Below are 20,903 nucleotides of genomic sequence, written 5' to 3'. Positions count from 1 at the left end.
TGCAACACAATCTCAAAGCATGATCGATTCACCCCAGTGCTTAACAGTTGGAGAGGTGTTCTTTTCGTGAAATTCTGCACCCGTTTTTTCTCCAAACATACCTTTGCTCATTGCAGCCATAAAGTTCTATTTTAACTTCATCAGTCCACAGGACTTATTTCCAAAATGCATCAGGCTTGTTTAGATGTTCCTTTGCAAATGTCTGATGCTGAATTTTGTGGTAAGGATGCAGGAAAAGTTTTCTTCTGATGACTCTTCCATGAAGGTCATATTTGTGTAGATGTCGCTGCACAGTAGAACAGCGCACCACCACTCCAGAGAATGCTAAATCATCCTGAAGGTCTTTTGCAGTCAAACGGGGGTTTTGATTTGCCTTTCTAGCAATCCTACGAGCAGTTCTTTCAAAAAGTTTTCTTGGTCTTCCAGACTTCAACTTGACCTCCACCATTCATGTTAACTGCCATTTCTTAATTACATTATGGACTGAGGAAACAGCTACCTGAAGACACTTTGCTATCTTCTTACAGCCTTCTCCTGCTTTGTGGGCATCAATTATTTTAATTTTCAGAGTGCTGGGCAGCTGCTTACAGGAGCCCATGGCTGCTGATTTTTGGGACAAGGTTTGAGGTGTCAGGGTATTTATAAAGCTTTGAAATTTACCTGGCCTTTCCTAACGACAACTATGAACAAGCCATAGCCCTAACAAGCTAATTAAGGTCTGAGACCATGGTAAAAGCTATCTGAGAGCTCAAATCTCTTGGGGTGCCCAAACTTTTGCATGGTGCTCCTTTCCCTTTTTTCACTGTAAAATTGTACAAAACAAAAATAATACAATAACCTTGCTTAAAATGTTGAAAAGAATGTTTCATCTTTAACTTTATGACTTTTGGAGATCAGTGCATCTCCTACTCACTTAACTATTCACAATAACAGAAATTTTGACTGGGGTGCCCAAACTATATCAGTTGTAGATATACCTTGTTTATGTCCCAGAGTCTTTCAATTTCCTCTTTTAAATCAACATATTTCTGGTGTTTTACATTCATTGATTCCTATATGTTATGCGTGTTTCAAATGTCTATCTCTATGAAGTTGTTCTTGCTGGTTTATCCTGTAAGATTATCTCTGGATAGTTATCATGGATTGTGCTATCTGTAATAAAAGGTTAGTCATAATATAATTTGTAGGACTCTGACTCTAAAACTGGATCAGACGTGTATTTATAGCGAGGTATAGTGCGTTTTATGAGTTTGTATTTTACAGTAAGATGAATGATGCTTGCCACTTGATTGTGTAGGGAATCAGATTCAGTTAAACCACTGCAGGATCCTGTATTGTGTTGAATTGTTTCTGGTTTCTCATTGTATTTTCTGCATTGATCATCTTGAATATGTTAGTCTTATATCACATAATTTTGATAAGTTTTTGTGTTGACCACCTGCTCCTGTATTGCCACAAGGAAACCCTCTGTTTCAATACATATGACAAATAAAGCTTATCTCCTTATGACAATTATAAAGATTCACTACTCTGTAATGAAGAAATTTATTCTCACCTCATCCATAGGAAATGTTCCAGGATGCTGCCTGGATTAAAGATGATGCCTCATGAGGAAAGTTTGAGTAAGCTAGGGATCTTCTGTTTGGAGTGAAGGAGGACGACAGATGACTTCAAAGAGTTGTACAAGATGATAAGAAGCATAGATAGAGTACACAGGCAGCACCTTTTTTCCCAGGCAGCTTTGGCTAGTACGAGAGGGCATAATTGTAAGATGATTTGAGGAAAGTATAGGGAGGAGGTCAAATGTAGTTTTTTTTTAAACACAGAGAGTGGTATTTGTGTGGAATGCAGTGCCAGGGATGATGGTGGAGGCAGATAATTTGGGGGCACTGAAGAGACTCATAGACGGGCACATGAATGAAAGAAAATGAAGAAGTATGGGGGAGGGAAGAATTAGATTGATTTTGGAGTAGGCTAAAAAAATTGACACATGTCCAGTACTGTGATATACTGTTCTATGTTCTGTTTTATATCAAGAGAGAGGATAGTTGTGAGTACATTGGAACAACGTAATGCAGCAGTATAAACAAACTTTATTCTTCATACTTACGTGCAAAATTATTTTCATTGCACAACTCTGTAATAGTGAGTCCACTACTTGCATTACTAACTCTGTTCTTCACTATGCACCTGAATATGTATTGTTTCCACTCATTCTCATGGTTCACCACCAGTTCCGGCCCCTCAAAGGTTCTGTTGGTGTTTTCAGACAGAGATAGAATATCCCAGTAGAATGTAACATATGTTCCATTGGAGACAGAGCAGTTCAGAGTAATATTTGGAGGCGGACACTTCCAAATTTGTATTATCACCGGCTTCTGAACTGGTTCTGAAATGGAGATAGTAGTTAAAAGAATTATGTGATTTTTCTTTTCTTTTTAAGAGATACAGCATATTAATAAACCCTTTCCGCCCAGCGATCCCACACCACCCATAATATGGAGTCCTGAATATTAGAATTTAATAATTTGGTTGAAAGTATAGAATATTGATTGGGAAATGTACAGAAATCTTGGATCACCAGGTTCTCTTTTTCCAGTAACATGAAAACCATCTAAACTCACCACCATCGCTCTAAAACACTGACAGCAACTTCCACTTCCCTGATGGAGAGTTAAATTTAGAAATCAGGAGGCTGTTCTCAGTGGTTCGCTGCTGATAAAGTCATAGCACAGAAGCAGGACCTTTGGACCACTATGTCCTTGCTGAACTTTGTACTTACCTTTACTAGTTTTATTAATCCACATTTGGTCCACAGCCTTTATGCCTCAGCAATTGTCTAAATCATTCTTAAACACTCTGAATGCACCTACCGCCTGCTCAGACAGTACATTCCAGATTCCAACCACACTAGGTATGAAAGAATTCCTGTTCAGATGCCCTCAAAAACCCATATTTCTCAACTTACAGTTACACTCGTCACCATGGGGAAAGGATTGTTTACCACCCCCCCTACCTATTCCTCTAATAATTCTGAATATCCATTTCAGATCATCCCTTGGTCTCTTCTGCTCCAAGGAAAATAAACACACCCTATTGAATCTCTCCTTATATCCGAAAAACACAATGCAAACAACTTCCATGTGAAACTCCGCTGCACTCTGCCTAGTGCAATCACATCTTTTCTATAGTGTGATAATCAGAACTGTGCACAATATTTCACGTGGGGCTTAACCAGTGTTTTACAAAGTTGTAACATGATGTCCCAGATGAATCAGAATTATGTTGATTATAATTGACAGATGCCATGAAGTTTGTTATTTTGTGGCAGCGGTACAGTGCAAGACATTAAGACATTACTATAAATTACAATAAAATATAAAACAAGTAAGTTATGTGAAAGAGGAATAGTGATGTTCATGGGTTCATGGAAAGCTCAAAAATCTGAAGGCGGGGTGGTGGGGGTTGGAGAAGAGGCCGTTCTTTAATCATTGAGTGTAGGTTGTCAGGCTGCTGTAACATCTCCCAGATGGTAGTAATGAGAAGAGAGCCTGTTCTGGGTGGCGAGTTCCTTAATGATGGATGCACCTTCTTGATACATTGCCTTTTGAAGATCCTGGATGGTGGTGAGGGTTATGCCCTTGATGCAGCTGGCTGAGTCGACAAACTTCTGCAGTCTCTGTTGATCCTGTGTATTGGAGCTTCCATTCCAGGTATGATGCAACCCAGTCATGGTGCAACTGTAGACATTTGCTAGAGACTTCTGTGACACACCCATTCTCCTAAAAGTCTTAATGAGGTAAATCTACCAGCAAGCCTGCTTCATGATTGCATCAATATGTTGGGCTCAGGATAGATCCTCTAGGTGTCAATACCCACAAACTCAGAACTGCTAATCCTTTCCACTGTTGATTTCTTGATGTTCTTCTGACTTCCCTTTCTTGAAGTCCACAATCAATTCATTGGTCTTGCTAATTGTTAATGTAAAGCTGTGTAATGACACCACTCAAAGAGCTGATCTATTTCATATCTGTTCTGCAATGTTCTCTCTATTTTTTTCTACAGCTATGTGACTGAACCATTGCTCTGAGCAGGAAAACTTTGCCTGGCCTGAAAACTGTGTGTCACTTTAAATGGATTCCTGTGTATGAATTTCTTGCACAGAATGCATAGGAACATTAATTTTAATTGCTAAAATAATGTTATCAATTACTACATTGACCATATCAGTCAGACTTCTTTCATGCATCTAGTTTCACTCATCCTTGGCGCTCTTTTGGAGTTTCAGATAACATGCAAAGTTTCACATTTTTTCCGGTGCATAATTTGATATCTGCATTCATAGGCAACAAGTCTATGTGGGCAGTGGCATTTTGGTTACTGTGCGGCCACACACCTGTGTAGCTTAGAATGTACACCTCCTCATCAACATCTGAGATTCTGTCAACAATAGTGGTGCAGTTGGCAAATTTATTGTTGGTGTTTAAGCTGTGCCCAGCCACACAGTCATAAATACTGAGAAGGTAGAGCAATATTCTATGCCAAGCAACCCATATATGTTTTTAACCACTCTTTTCACCTGTACTACCACTTTCAGGGATCTGTGGACTTCTACCCCAAAGTCTGTTTGTTCATCAAACTCCCCAAGGCTCTGATGCATTCTGGAGATTGTCCAAAATGCATCACTTCATACATTAGAATTAAATTCCATCTGCAATTGCTCTATCCAAGTTTCTAACTGATAAATGTTATAATGCAACCTGAGACAATCCATTTCACTGCTGCGGTGCTCCTCCTCTGACTGAGATGTTGCAGAGTCCAGAGATGCAACCAACAAAGAATCAGTGATTAATGTGAATTACAATTGCATTCCCCTGTATCGTTATTCTAAAAAAAATGATGATTTCTTGGTGATGATAATAAGTCTTAGTTACATAGATGGAGTTGAGTGTTTAATGTTGGGCTAAAGCCATATCAGTTTCTGATGACTGAATCTTACAAATATGGACTCTCATTCACTCAATGCATGATTGTAGTTATAAAAATTTAAGCAAGGACATGGACACAATAAGGGAGCATCAATGAACTCAAAGGTCATATTGCCTACTTACCGCAATTTCCTAAGCTCTTACATTCTTTCTTCTTTATGAATGTTCTTTATGCTGAACGGCTGATTGATCTGACTGCACAATACCTGTATTATAGCTGGATGCTATAGGTAATGATATATTTCCCAGCATGTCAGAATGGACAGATTCAACATTATAATATTTGGTACCTCTTAGTGAGCAGCTTTTCTCAGCGGCTATGACAAATGCTGGGCCTTCATCACTGGATCATGCAGAGAAGAGCACATCTTTTCTGAAGAGAGGATGCAAAAATAGAGTAGGAGTTTGGTTCAGATTAGCTGGATTGGAGGATGGCCAGAAGTCTGGAACACTGATGGCTGGGACTGCCATATAACCAAGCAGGGTGAGTAGGGGGTGGAGAGCTAAAGGTAAGTTGAGGGTTAGATCTTGGGGAAGGAGCTGGAGTGTGGGTAGGAGGATAGTACTGGAGAGTGGGGTAGTGATTTTGAGTTGGAGATAGGAAATTAATAGAGAGAGTGCTCAGATGGAGAGAAAGAATGTTATTGAGGGTGATAGAGGAGAACAGGGCAAGATGGGAAAACACTGATTTGGGAATGGGGTTGGGCTGAGGGGATTAAAAGAAGGTAAGAGGCAATTAGGTAAAGTGAATGCTGAATGCGCTCAGCAAGTCAGGCAACATCTGTGGAAGGGATTAAGCAGTCAACGGTTCGTGTTGAGACCGAGGGAGGGAAGGTGCAGTTAGTTGAGAATGTCAGTGGGAAGATGACAGACTCCATCTGGTTTGGACCCAGTGGCCAAGGACTAGGCATTTACTCCGTCAATCCCGTGTGACATCTGCTCTGCAGTGACCATCTACGTTAATATAATTCACACACAGATATCTTCTGCTCCGCCGTGCTGGAAGCTGCTGACATTCGGTTGTCACGTCTCCACATCCCCTAATTCACCCTCGACCCTCTCCGTAACCCCTTCGGCCAGCCCTTGTTCTTCTCACCACTGTTCTCCTCATACCTCGATTTACCGTCCCATTCTCCGTCCTTCAGCAGCCCATCGCCCTTTACTCTCTCCAGTCCCACCTGGTATCCTCACCACTGCTCTTATACTCTCCCCAAGGTCTCCAACTCCCCACACCCCTCCCGGCTATTCCCCAAGCTGGCTTTCCTTTCCTTTCTGCACAACTCCATCCGCTCCCTCCCCACCCACCTCTCTGCCACCCGTCTCCACCCCTTCGTCCCACCGCTCTTTCTTCCCTAGCACCTCACTCTGTTCCCCTTCCTTCCCTCTGCGACCCCGTCATTCCACTGTCCTCAACCCTGCATTTCTCGCGTTAGTCCCGGACTGTCCTTGGCTCCGGGTACTTTGAACCGAAGCTACAAACCCAGTCCCTGGAACATGTTTTAGCATTACCCCTACACCCTTTGCCGGGGCCAAGCCAACCTCTACCCGGCAGCTAGTGCCGCCCGTATGCCGCAGCCTGGCGCGCTGCTGCATTCCGACCCGAACCTGGATCACCCCCCGCACCAGGCTTCTCTCGGTCTCCTGATACTCTCCACGAATCCTAGTTTACCAGTAAATCACACCACTCCCACACTATCAGTTACTCACCGAACACGCGCAAGTCGTAGATCTGTTTCGCTGTGGTCATTGAGGACTCGTGGTAGCAGTCGATCTGGGTATCGTATCGTTTCCTGTCATTAACCCGCACTTTGGACAGCACCGGGGAACCATTCGCGCTCCAGTACAGTCTGTCCTTGTACAGCGGGTGCTGTGTCCCAGACAAGTTCATTCCCCGCGAGGCAAGAACTGCATCAACCGGGGAAAGTAACTGAAATGTTACCAGAAATTGATCTTCGCACTGAGTCTCCACAGGGAAATGAACATCTTGTCCAACGATGGCATCAATGGTTGTATCGCGTTGGGCTGAGATTTCTGAGCCACAGAGTGTGAGAAAACGGAGCGCTGGAATGGGACAGTGCATTTATATTAAAATGATGAATGTTAATATTTCTGAACAATAGTTAGCTTAATAAATCCCAAAACGTTATTTCCAGAAATTATGGTACACACCTTCACACCGAAGAAATCCAATTAATTAGTTCTGTATAAACACACTAAGTTGTCGTTTATCTGAATACCGGTTAGCTTAGATTAGTGTATTACCTGAGAGCACTGCAAACATCTTCACAACGAAGAACCAAATAACTTTATAGTGTGGGGCCACTTCTTTTCTATGCTTGTGTTGGCATCGTGAAAATAAAACAATCTGTAGGACAAGATAAAACAGTTTAAAAATAAGCCTCCATTGGCGGGCATCTGAAATTCTTCATATTGGAGCACCGTGTTTCAAAACATTTCATTTACAAACTGCGAGGCACTGTTGAACAGCAAGAGTTACAACACACATTATTGAGGTTAAAAACAGTTGGAGAAGAAGAGCTTTAATTAATCACAATCACCAGTAAATCCACTGTCACTTTCAAAAACACTACAGCGTATGGACTGACTTTCAGTATGTGTTTTGTTCATCTCTCCCGTGAAAATGCAGCCACTTCACCTCATTCAAAACATTTCCATGGGGAACTGGACACCAAGTTGTGACACCGCTAACAGTGAACAGCAGCGGACGTTCATTTGAAGCCCATTCACCATTAGCTCTCTCCTAACGGCGACTCTCCTTAGCTTCGCTGTCACTATCACTGTGACATCTGGTCAAATGTGATTATTACTGGGGTGTTTGACAGCTTCCTTTTGAATTGGCCAAGCAACCTATTACAGAACTGCACCTTACAGGTGCGTTTATTCTTTAGTCTTGGATAGGGAATGAATCAGAGGCTAGACGAGCACAAGTCGGATTGGTTAAGTTTCGGAAAGATTGCGCGGAGCATTAAGGTGAGGTATTTGGAGAGACCTGTGGTTGAGACCAGAGGGACCTTACAGCAGACACTGCCTTACAGAGGAAGACAAGTGGCCTCGAGCTTGGACAGACATGTTCGCTCTGGGGCAGGTCCCGACTCTTATCCTCCTCTCCCCTATTAACACACGCACAGACCGACTGCGGTCAGGAAAGAGTCACTTCCAACTTTGAGAGCAACACGTTACTGTACAACCAGAAAAGCTTTCTACAAAATACAAGCAACAGAAAGTTCCAATTTAGGGTATATATTAAATAGTTTAAAAGTTTATTATTTTAATTAATATATTTATTGGTAAGCATCCGCACTATGTATTCGATTTTTAAAATCGAATTTTATCTCCTCCGTATAAAAATGTAAACGGTGACCAGTAAAATTAATGAGAGCAACATTATTTTGCTTTGCATACTGTAAGCAAAGAAATAGAACATTTTAATCACCATTTACTGTTCTCATCCGCATTTTCTGGGAGACTTATTTAACATTACATCCATAAATTTCCACCGTTTCCCGTTTCACATGACGGGATGAACTGAAGAGCCCAAGCGAGGGATCTGATGTAGGCTAAGCGTCAGATACTGATGTCCATTGCGGAAAATGACCCGCGTTCACTAAACGCTCCATCACTCGGCACGTATCACGGTGGTCGTGATTCTAAATCGGAAGATATATTTTTAAGGGGAGTGGGTGGGTTGGAAAACAATCTTCCCTCTCATTTAGTTTGTTCATACTCGAATATAAAGACCACAATTTGTATGAAATATTTAGATATTCGAGCAACCCCCGCAGCGGGAAGGAACAATAATTGTCATTTCTGTTATTTCAAATGTTAACATGTCTCGCATAAATTAAAATAAAGAATACCACTGATGAGATTACTCCAAGCAAAGAGTGAATTTGTGGATGAGGGACTAGAAAAGAAAATTGTCGGTGGTTGTGAGCCTTTTGCCGCAGGAAACTTCCACCAGTTGAGTTAAATTGTCCCAGCAAAGAATACCAATAACAACAAGATTCAATTGCAACACGCACGAAGGTTGTGAACATTCAATTAGCTCCTTGACCGATGGTGGATCTGGATACATCCTTTATTCATCTTGAACTCATGGACAACTCGCCTTATCGTCTCATTATCAAGAATGCAATTGCAAAAAAAAACACTATATTGTGGTGTTTTCCTGCATTGAAATGTGTTTTATTTATTGAAGGAGTAAAATTTTAAAGATACAGATCATTTCACTAACCCACTTTGTATAATAAATAATTCTCTCCAATGGGAACCTGGATTGCGTAGGCCGCAATACTGAATCTGTTCTCTGACACATTTCAACAGGTCAGTTCCTAATTACTCGTCCAGTTAGTTTCAATGTCCTTCAACCGCACTGAATGTACCTGGTAACCATTTAATGCAAATATTTATTGGTTTAAGTACAAACTCCGGTTCACCGCGTTCAAGAGAGAAAATTAAAGCGATATAGTGAACAGCTTTCATTTAAGACTGCAAGTCTTTCTATAAACTCTGGTCGAGAAATATTATTAGCAAACTAGTTTTTCAGTCCAGACAATATAAGGAACAAAAAATCACCTTTGTCAGGAAAGCGGAGATAGATTTGACCACCTTCTCAACGAAATCCCGTAGTTTCTGCTTTGTTTTAATATTCTTCATTCTATGTAATTATTTTAGAAATGTTATCAGCTCATTGTAAATTCGGGGGCAAAGTATGTTCACCCACCTTCTGTTTTCAATGTTTCAACTTGCAAATAAAATGTCCAACTTCCGTTAACCGAGTTCATTTTTGTTCTGCATTTCGCCAGCGTCGGTAACGTTAAAATAATCGGTGGACTCGGGGGTGTGATGTGTGTTGAATGTTGAGTGGTTACACTTACGCTGTCCTATGGTGATTCCGAGATGCGGTTACTGGAAAACAGTACGTGACACTGACCTGAAAGTCATACAGAAACTGCTCTTTACTAAACCAATGAACGGCACTCGGCCCCGCTCAGATAAACTTTTACGCCCAGCTTTGCAAATTGTTTCCTCTTTAGCTGGAAGTTCTCAGGCGTCAAGTTCTGGAGAATATAAGAATGAGATGATTTCCAAAGTGAGGTCAGGAGCAGGAAAGGTATGCTTTGAATCTTTGACTTCATGTAAGATGCATTGATTTTGTATCTGGTAATATTATTAGATCACATAAAAGACCAACCATGAAAGGTCAGCAATCTATTTCATGCATTAGTTTTAGTCATGGTGTAAGTAATTGATTTAAGAACTTCCCTAACTCAAAGCTATAGCCATAGGATTGCGATGTTTGGCCCATCCTTTGAGTAAGGAGATGACCTCAGGGTCATATCTAGTACAGCAATTGAGCAGATTCCTACATGCATTTCATTGAAGGCTGAATTCATTACAGCCTGAGAGAAAGAGTCCTGGGACATCAGAACCGCTTCCTGTGTTTTTGGTGGAGATTTGAAGGAAACAAACTAATTGGTATTTCACATCCCTTACTCCAGTCTATGAGATCTTCTCATCCATTTGTTTCAAGCGGCATTTTTAAATCAACTAATTAGCTATTACTCATGCAATCAATTTAATTATCAGATTGTTTTAAAATTACATATGGAAAATATCCACACCATACAATGCAATTTCACCCAGTTTGTAGCTTGAATTTTCTCCATCGGCATGACAAATGAAATTTTTTTATTTATTTAATTTCTCTGTTACTTATTCAAGTTCGTTTTATTCTTGGGTGGGCTGTTTTGATGTTCACATAATACTAAAACCAATCTTTCCACACTGGACAACAGAATACTTAGAGCCCAGCATTCTTGTTTAGAGATACCATCTGTATTTTCAGCCACTTCCTGTTCTATTCTGTCAGAAGGAACTTGTCTTTCTACACATTTTCCATTCAGCAATTTGAAAAGGTCTCATATTGGTTGGCATTGATTCTGGTTGTGGAGACTATGTGTAGGAGGGCCTTTTGCTTTCCATTCTTTTAATAAAAATGAAATATATACTTGTATACAACTATAAATATTTTTAAAAAAAATATAGGCCAATATGTGTGAACTCTTATCCAATTTGTATGAATATATGCACACTGGTTGTAAATGTATGCTTTTTAATGAAATGCATACTTCTGTTATTATTATACGTTAGTTATTTCTGTTTAAGATTGAAACCGCAGAATGTCAGTACTCTTGTAATATTGCTAAGTCCAATGTGAATTGTGGAGTTGTTGTGAAAGATGAATTAAATCAATACCATCTGGAAAGGGAATACCTGAAATTTCGAATGACTTAAGCTTATATATTTTGGAACTGATGCTCCTATAGAGAAATGGGCAAGGAGAGGCTCAGCTTGATCTCATAACCTCTTCCCTATTTACAGAGATGCTTTGGTTTATGTCTGGAGGCCGATGACCTGTTCATGTTTTGTATTGAATAAGGAGAGCATAGAGGAGGATAAACTTACTTTAAATTGAGACTAAACAATGTAAAGTAGCTTCCTGGACTGCAATAACACTGATGACCAGAAGCTGCTAATGGTTCATTTTTCTATGTAACTCTTACTATAATTACCGTGTTTAAGCTCCTGCACCTATCTATAACTTTCATGTTTTTACCTTGATACTCAGGGCAGTCAATCCAGTCTTAGCTGTATAATTCTCTTTTGAATTAGGACCAATGATTTGCATGATGGAATTGATAGCTTTGTTGCTAAGTTTGTGGATGATACAAAGATAGGTGGAGGGGTTGGTAGTTTTGAGGAAGCAGAGATGCTTCAGAAGGACTTCGACAGATTAGGAAAATGGGCAAAGAAATGACAATGGAATTCAGTGTTAGGAGTGTATGGTCATGCACTTTGGTAGAAGAAATAAAAGCATAGACAACTTTCTAAATGGAGAGAAAATTCAGAAATCTGAGGTGCAGAGGAACACGGGTGTCCTCATGCAGCTTAATTTGCAGGTTGAGTCAGAGGTGAGGAAGGCAAGTACGATGTTAGCATTCATTTTGAGAGGACTAGAATATAAAAGCAAGAATGTATTGTTGAGATTGTGTAATGCACTGTGAGTCCTCACTTGGAGTATGCTGAGCGTTTCTGGGCCCCTTATCTCAGAAAAGATGTGCTGACATTGGACAGAGTTCAACAAAGGTTCACCAAGATGATTCCAAGAATGGTGGGAAGTTCAGGACCAGAGAACACATCCTCAGAATTGAGGGATGTCCATTTAGAATGGAGATGAGGAGGAATTTCTTTAGTCAGAGAGTGATGAATCTATTGCCACAGGTGGTTGTGGAGGCCAAATCATTTGGTATTTTTAAGGCAGAGGTTGATAGGCTCTTGATTAGTTGGGGTATGATGGGATATGGGGAGAAGGCAGGAGATTGGGTTTGAGAGGGGAATCAATCAGCCATGATGAAATGGTGGACAACACTTGATAGACGAAATGGTCTAATTCTGTTCTGATATCTCATGGCCTAAAGAATAGGCCTAATGTCCTGACAGAATGCAAGTGCATCAATGGGCACTATCACATCTAAGTAACCACACAATTGATTGTCTACTTGAATTATTTCTATGATATTTGAGTAGAAGCTGTTTGGATGCATTAGATTTATTTTACATGTTGTGGATAGGGGAATTCTAGAGAAACTTCTCAATTTTTTGGGGTGGTTCCCATTTTAAAGACAACTGACTAGATTATCCAGAGCTACAGTTAGTTCAATGTGCACTCAGCTCCTGTAAACAGGCAATGAGATTGCATTTTGCAGCTGGTGCACACTGTAGACACTGCCTCACATATATGAGGCTCACAAAAGTTTGCATTGATAATTGTCTATAAAGGAAGTTTTGTATTTCTCTCTAAAGCAGGAATGCACAAACCCTGTCCCTCAACACTTGAGCAGTAGCCATCTAAATGGGCAGTGACAGTCTGTTTTGTAGTATTCCTACACTCAAGACCACTAATAAAATGCAGAGCAATTGGTTATGACTGTAGCAGCACCTCTCAAAACTCTAACTCAACAACTGATAAGTTCAAAGGAAGCAGGAACCTCCAGTTTCATTTCCAATGCAGCCTTAGAAACATTAAGGTTCCTTTATTATATATTGGCATTTCTGTCTGAATGCACTGACGATATGGACTTCAAAAACAGCGTTCACAAGACATGTCAAAGATAATGGCAATAAATGCCAGTCTTGTACGTGACACCGCCAACCCATAATAGAATTTCAAATAAGCAAGCGCTTTCTGCTGTTTGACGTCACTGCATATTTCTGCAGTCTCCATTGCTACCATGTCACACCTGCACAAATGAGCCAGGAACGATCTGGGGCTGTCATTGTGCTTCTCCAAGCTCAAAATTTAGCTCACCCACTCAGCAGTCTGGCAGCCAATTACACTTGAATGATTTTCATAAAAGTTCTTGCAATTATGTTGCATCTGTTTGGATGTCACCAAGTGTCTCAGAGTCTTTTGAATTTGAATCAGTATAGTATTATATACAGAAAACCTGTCTAAAGAATACCAATAACAGGATTCAATTACAACACGCACGAGGGGTGTGAACATCCAATTGGCTCCTTGTGCAATGTTGGATCTGGATACATCCTTATTCATCTTGAACTCACGGACAACTCGCCCTTATCTCTCATCATCAAGAATGCAATTGCCAAAACATTATATTGCTCAGCTGTGGTGTTTTCCTGCATTGAAATAAGCTTTATTTAAGGAGTAAAAATTAAAAAGTTACAGATAATTTTGCTAAGCTACTTTGTAAAGGAAATAATTCTTTAAAATGGGAACCTGGATTGAGACAGAGAAGGAAACATGTACCACCATGGAGCGCACTGTATATATTTTACACGTCAACCAGCCGTAAAACTCAGGTCATTTTGAACCCCCCCCCCCATTCCCTAATAAAAACTCGAGCTTTTCTTTACCGTGGTCCCCGAGGAGCTTCACCTATTAGGTTCTAGATCGATAAATATCACAATTCTGCTCAGCAACAATTGGTGAAACTGTGTCAGTGCCGCATGAAAGTAGAACCGCTAGTTCCCACAGACAGGAGCTTTGCAGCGAATTTAATTCTATAGGATGGGTACAGCGGTCACTTAACAACATGCATTATATAACTGGAGATCTGCGTAGGTCGCACGACTGTATTCGGTCTCCAAATTTGAACAGGTCAGTTTCTTACTATTCGACCAGTTGGTTTCAATGTCCTTCAACTGCAGTGAACGTACCTGGTAAACATATAATGCAAATATTTATTGGTTTTAAGTACAAACTCAGATTCATCGCGTTCAAGAGAGAGAAGTTAAGCGATGTAGTGAATAGAGCTCATTTGAGATTACACGTCTTTCTTTAAAGTCTGGTCGAGACTTATTATTAGCAAACTTATTTTTCAGTCCAGGCAATATAAGGAGTAAAATATCATCTTTGACAGGAAAGCGGAGATAGATTTGACCACCTTCTGAACAAAAACCCGACGTTTCAGCTTTGTTTTAATATTCTTCGTGCTATCTAATTATTTCAGAAACGCATTTAGCTTATTGTAAATTCTGGACCAAAGTAAGTTCACCCACCTTCTCTCTTTAAAGTTTCAACTTGCAAATAAAATGTCCAACTTCTGCTAAACAAGTCTACATTTCGCCAGCATCGGTAACAATAAAATAATCGGTGGACTCGGGGGTGTGATGTGTGTTGAATGTTGAGTGATTACACTTACGCTGTCCTATGGTGATTCCGATATGCGGATACTGGAAAACAGTACGAGACACTGACCTGAAGGTTATACAGAAATTGCTCTTTACTAAACCAATGAGCGGCACTCGGACCCGCTCAGATAATCTTTTACTTCCAGTGTTACGTACCCCGTAACTGGGTTGCCAAACCAGCAGAAATGGATCACTCAGTTGGAGTCTGGAGTACTAGAACTAAGAAAGTTTTATTAAAGAAACAAGCAACACAGTAATCGAAAGGATAATAAATGCAACAGTTCAGCGATGATAAACGCACATGTGCACAGAATTAAGATAACAGCATCAATCAAGCTCTATCGTTGTCTAGGGGTAAATGACCAATTTCAAAATGACTCAAAGTTCAGTCCAGTTAGTAGTTCAGTTCGCAGTAATCGTTGCCATGGCGGTGGACAACGTGGGGGAAGAGAGAGATAGAATAGGAACAACTGATCATTCAGAACGGCTTCACTCACAGACCAGCGAGATTGCTCACAAACAGCATTTGGGCGGGTCCTTGGTGATGTCACCTGAGGTCACCGACTGTGACCCCTCCTCCAGATGCGGTCGATCCTCTGCAGTGAACCCGGCACCCAGGCAAGGGCGGACACACACCGGGTTCCCGCTGATCGTACCTTTCCACCCTTGTCGTTGTCTGACACTTCTCACCCACTCGTGAGAGGCGCACCGCTTCCAGGGTCTCGTTACCTCGGGTGGCGTGTGTGTCTGTCTTAGCGAACCTGTCCCTTTTTATCCCCCTGCTGGGGTATCGCCTGTCCATCACTTCAAACAGTTCAGGGTTCAAGGGGGGGAGCCGCTCCAGACAGCTCTCTCTCCCACATCCCTTCATTACACATCTCCAGACGCTGCTCCATTGTTCCTTATCTCTCCTTCCCCTGAGGGCAGGTGGCAGACCAACTGCTGATGCCACTGATGCTAGCCCAGGCCAGCAAACATCTTAATTTTATGTGTATTCTCGTAACACCAGCTTTGCAAATTGTTTCCTCTTTAGCTGGAAGTTCTCAGGCGTCAAGTTCTGAAGAATATAAGCATGAGATACTTTCCAGAGTGAGGTCAGGAGCGGGAAAGGTATGCTTTGAATCCTTGTCTTCATACAAGATGCATTGATTTTATATCTAATAATGTTATTAGATCCCATAAAAGACCAACCGTGAAAGGTCAGCAATCTATTTCATGCATTAGTTTTAGTCATGATGTAAGTAATTTGTTTAAGATCTTCCCTAACTCAAGGGTATAGTCATAGGATTGCGATGTTCACCTCGGGGTCACATCTAGTAAAGCAATTGAACAGATTCTTACAAACATTTAAGTGAAGTATAAATTTGATTCAGCCTGGGAGAATGAGTCCTGGGACATCAGAATTGATCTGTGTTTTCTTGGTGTAGATTTCAGGGAGAACAAACTAATTGGTACTTCACATCCCTTATTCCAATCTATGTGATCCTCCCAAACATTTGTTTCAATCAGCATTTTTAAATCAACTTATTAGCTATGTTCAATTTAATTATATAATTAATTATATTATGATTGTTTTTAAATTATGCATGAAATATATCCACATCATACAATGCAATTTCACCAACCTTGAAGCTGGGACTTTCTCCATCTGCATGAAAAAAGACGTTTTTTATTTCTTTAATTTCTCTGTTGCTCATTCAAGCTAGCTTTTTTTTGTTGGGTGGGCTGTTATGATGTTCACATTATACCAAAACCAACCTTTCCACACTGGACAACAGAATACTTAGAGCCCAGTATTTTTGTTAAGAGATATCATCTGTATTTTCAGCCACTTCCTGTTCTATTCTGTCAGAAAGAACTTGTCTTTCTACACTTTTTCCATTCAACATTTGAAATGGTCTCACATTGACTGACATCGATTCTCGTCGTGGAGACTACGTATAGGAGGGCCTTTTGCTTTCCATTCTTTTAATAAAAATAAAATATATACTTGTGTACAAATGATAAATAATTTTTCAAATATAGGCCAATATGAGTGCTGTCTTATCCAATTTGTTTGGATATATGCAAACCTGGTATCAATGCATGCTTTTTAATGAAATGCATACTTCTGTTATTATTATACATCAGTTACTTCTGTTTAAAATAAAAATTGCAGGATGTCAGTAGCCTTGTAATATTAAGTCTTGGGTGAATTGTGGAGTTGGGGTGAAATTTTATTTCAATCAATATCATCTGGAAAGGGAGTCCCTAAAATTTCCCCTGACTTAAGCTTATGTGCTGGATCTACTGCTCCTATAGAGAAATGGGCAAGGAGAGGCTCAGCTTGATCCCATAACCTCATCCCTATTTACAGAGGTACTTTGGTTCATGTTTGGAGGCAGATGACCTGTTCATGTTTTGTATTGAATAAGGAGAGCATAGAGGAGAGTAAAAGTACCATAAATTTAGACTCAAGTATGTATAGTGACTTCTGGGACTGCAATAACACTGATGACCAGAAGCTGCTCATGGTTCATTTTTCCATGTCACTCTCATTATAATTATCACTTTTAAGCTGCTGCACCTAACTATGACTTTCAGGTTTTTACCTCGATGCTCAGGGCAGTGACTCCAGTCTCATCTGTATAATTCCCTCTTGAATTGTGACCAATGATTTGGATGAAGGAATTGATAGCTTTATTGCCAAGTTTGTGGATCAAACAAAGATAGGTGAGGGGATGGTAGCGTTGAGGAAGCTGAGAGGCTTCAGAAGGACAGACATATTAGGAGAATGGGCAAAGTAATAGCAATGGAATATAGTATCGGGAAGTGTATGGTCATGCACTTTGGGAGAAGAAATAAAAGCATAGACAATTCTGTAAATGAAGAGAAAATGCAAAAATCTGAGGTGCAGAGGGACTTGGGAGCCCTTGTGCAGAATTCTCTAAAGGTTCATTTGCAGACTGAGTCAGTGGTGAGGTAGGCAAATGTGACATTAGCACATTTTGAGAGGACTAGAATATAAAAGCAAGGATGTGTTGTAGTGGCTTCATAAAGCAATGTGAGGCCTCACTTGGAGTATTCTGAGCACTTCTGGGCCCCTTATCTTAAAAAGGATGTGCTGACATTAGAGAGAGTACAAAGAAGGTTCACAAAAATCATTCCAGGATTGAAAGGCCGTTTATATGAGCTCTGGGCCTGTACTCACTGGAATTCAGAAGAATGAAGGGGGGTATCTCATTGAACCTTGTTGAATGTTGAAAGGCCTAGATAGATTAGGTATGGAGAGGATGTTTCCTATGGTGGGGAAGTTCAAGATTAGAGGACGCATTCTCAAAATAGAGTGATGTCCATTTAGAATGGAGATGAGGGGGAATTTCTTCAGCCAGAGAGTGGTGAATCTCTGGAATTTGTTGCCACAGGCGGCTTTGAAGGCCAAATCGTTGGGTATGTTTGGGGCAGAGGTTGATAGGGTCTTGATTGGTCAGGGCATGATGGGATATGGGTAGTAGGCAGGAGTTTGGGGTTCAGAGGGGAATTGATCAGCCATGATGAAATGGCAGCAATACTTGGTGGACCAAATAGTGTAATTCTACTCTGATATCTCATGGTCTAAACACTAGGCATAATATCCTTACAGAATGCAAATTCAATAATGGGTAATAGACATCCAAGTCATGATGCAATTGATGGTCTATTTGGTTTACTCCTTTGATATTAAAGTAGAAGCTATTTGGGTGAAGTGGATTTATTTTTCATTTTGCGAACAGGGGATTCTAGAGAAACTTCTCAATTTGATGGGTGGTTGTCATTATTTTAATGACACTTGACCAGATTATCCAGAGTTACAGTTAGATCTAGAGTATTTCTTCAGTTCTATGACTGTGATGTTGCTGTAGTCTAAGACGTTTTCAATGTGTACTCAGCTCCTTTGAACAGGCAATGAAATTGCATTTTGCAGGTGGTGCACACGGCAGACACTGCCTCACGAATATGAGGCTCACAAAAACTCTGAAAGATTGCATTGTTAATTGTCTATAAAGTAAGTTTTGTATTTCTCTCTAAAGCAGGAATGCACAAACTCTGTCCCTCAACACTTGAGGGCCAGCCATCTAAGTGGGCACTGACAGTCTGTTGTGCAGTATTCCTACACTCAAGACCACCTATAAAATGCAGTGTAATTACTAAGTTATGACTGTAGCAGCGCTTCTCAAAACTCTAACTCTCCAACTGATCAGTTCAAAGGAAGCAGGAACCTCCAGTTTCATTTCCTGGTCACATATAATCCAGACTTGGAAATGTTCCTTTATCATTTACTGGCATCTCTGTCTGAATGAATTCACCATATGGAGTTCAGTGGATCATGAACAAGGTTCACAATCAACTTGTCAAAGATAATGGCAAGAAATGACAGTCTTGCGGGTGACACCACTGACTCTTAATAGAATTTGAAATAAGTAAGCGTTTTTTGCTGTTTGACATCGCCGCATATGTCTGCAGTCTCCATAGCTACCATGTCACACCTGCACATATGTGCCAGGAATAATCATGGACTGTGGTTTTTGCTTCTCCAAGGCCACAATTTAGTTCAGCCACTCAGCAGTGTGGCATCCAATTACTCTTGAATGATTTTCGTAAAAAGAATTTGCAATTATGTTGCCTTTGTCAGGATGTGGCCAAGTGTCTCAGAATCTTTTGAATTTGAATCACTGTAAGTCCTAGAATTTAGAGTTCATTCTTAATTTGTGCATTAGATGAGCAGTCTATATTGCTCAAGCACTAAATCAGAAATCACCCAAACATTTGTGAAATTGGAGGAGTAATTTCTTTAGCCAGAGAATGGTGCATCTGTGGTATTTGTTACCACAGGTGGCTGTGGAGGAAAGCCATTGGGTATATTTAAGGCAGAGCTTGATAGATTCTTGATCGGTCAGGGCATGAAGGGATACAAGGGGAAGGCCGGAGATTGGGGCAGAGAGGAAAAATTGATCTGCCATGATGAAATGGTGGAACAGACTCGATGGGCCAAATGGCCTAGGTCTGCTCCTACATCTTATGGTCTTATGGTGTTAAAAAATAATTTTTGTGTTTGCTGCTTTTAAGAAATATTAAAACCAAAGCTGAGCCTTTCCCCAGCACAGACTCGTACTCAATAGGCAACATCAATAGCATTCTCTCATTAACCAATGGAAAATGGGTCAGTGCTCTTGCAGTAATCACTCTAATCACTCAGTGATCAGTGATCGCAGTCTGAAGCAATTATTGACTTGGGTGATGATGGGAATGGCTGGATTGTGCTGGGTGGTGATGGTAGTGAAGGCAGGGTAATAATTGTTCAATGGTCACCTGGAAAGACCACAATGCCTGACCAATGCAGAGGGTTCATTGTGTTGAATGGATATACCTAATTCCAATCATTTGCCACATCTGTGAAGGTGCTGGGCAAATAAAACAAGAGATCTGTGATGCACAGTAATCATTTCACAGAAACATGATCTGTTTCAAGAGCCACAAATGAATAAACTGATATCTTGAAAGAAGCACTTGACACCATGCAGCTTTTAGATTAGATTAGATTCCACCTTATTGTCATAGTGCCAAGTACAGATACAAAGCCAAAGAAATGCAGTAAGCATCTGTCCAGAAATGCAAAGAATAGTCTTGTTAACAAAATAACTGTGAATAAAAAGTAAGTGCTACAGCACACAAATGTAAAAGTCCTGAGACAGTACAATATGGGTGCAATACTGCCTAGCGCTGTGATGTGAGGTTCAGCAGGGTCACAGCTTCAGGGAGGAAGCTCTTCCTGTGCCTGCTGGTGCGGAAATGGAGGGTCCTGTAGCGCCTACTGGATGGGAGGAGAGTAAAAAGTCCATGGTTAGGGTGAGATGCGTCCTTGATAATGCTTTTCGCCCTGCTTATGTTGTGTACTCCTTGTTGAACTATGAGTAAATAACACAGGTAATAAATTGTGGCATGTTGATTTCATTTCTGTTATGGAACAATTCGGAGGTGACATTTTGATAGTGTTCGTGCATGCATGAAATATGATGGGCAAATTAGATAATGGGAGGCCCGGTGACCCAAGCTGTAGTGCTGTTGCCTCCCAGCTCCAGTGAGCTGTGTATGATCCTGAACTCTGCATGGTGATTGCATTTTCTTTGAGACAATGTGAGTTTTCTCCAGGTACTATAG

The 20,903-nt window shown here is 40.6% G+C and overlaps 2 protein-coding genes across 10 annotated transcripts in view; one reads left to right on the top strand and one right to left on the bottom strand.

Moving 5' to 3' along the window:
• The window catches only part of LOC134345402 (uncharacterized), a 31,524-nt gene extending 15,151 nt beyond the window's left edge, over window positions 1-16,373 (bottom strand). The window contains exons 1-7 of one of the 3 annotated variants that reach the window (XM_063046007.1): window positions 16,352-16,373; window positions 14,595-14,768; window positions 9,943-10,069; window positions 9,585-9,666; window positions 7,251-7,353; window positions 6,696-7,049; window positions 2,111-2,389 (exon numbers count right to left, since the gene is read on the bottom strand). In XM_063046007.1, the coding sequence (XP_062902077.1) occupies window positions 2,111-2,389; window positions 6,696-7,049; window positions 7,251-7,353; window positions 9,585-9,666; window positions 9,943-9,953 (829 nt within the window). In that variant the 5' untranslated portion in view covers window positions 9,954-10,069; window positions 14,595-14,768; window positions 16,352-16,373. Of the gene's footprint in view, window positions 1-2,110; window positions 2,390-6,695; window positions 7,050-7,250; window positions 7,354-7,644; window positions 8,365-9,584; window positions 9,667-9,732; window positions 9,849-9,942; window positions 10,070-14,594; window positions 14,769-16,351 lie in introns of those variants that run through there. The other 2 variants (XM_063046008.1, XM_063046009.1) reach the window with 2 other exon arrangements.
• Window positions 10,038-20,903, top strand: part of LOC134345403 (SLAM family member 5-like) — a 42,023-nt gene continuing 31,157 nt past the window's right edge. For 6 of the 7 annotated variants that reach the window (XM_063046018.1, XM_063046015.1, XM_063046014.1 and 3 more), the window contains exon 1: window positions 10,038-10,122. The gene's annotated coding sequence lies outside the window, so the exon portion shown is untranslated. Of the gene's footprint in view, window positions 10,123-15,432; window positions 15,837-20,903 lie in introns of those variants that run through there. The other variant, XM_063046013.1, reaches the window with a different exon arrangement.

This window comes from Mobula hypostoma, chromosome 4 (genome assembly GCF_963921235.1).
Source record: "Mobula hypostoma chromosome 4, sMobHyp1.1, whole genome shotgun sequence".
Classification (NCBI taxonomy): domain Eukaryota; kingdom Metazoa; phylum Chordata; class Chondrichthyes; order Myliobatiformes; family Myliobatidae; genus Mobula; species Mobula hypostoma.
Note: the sequence above shows the minus strand (reverse complement) of the source record. Positions and strands in the feature narration are given on the sequence as shown.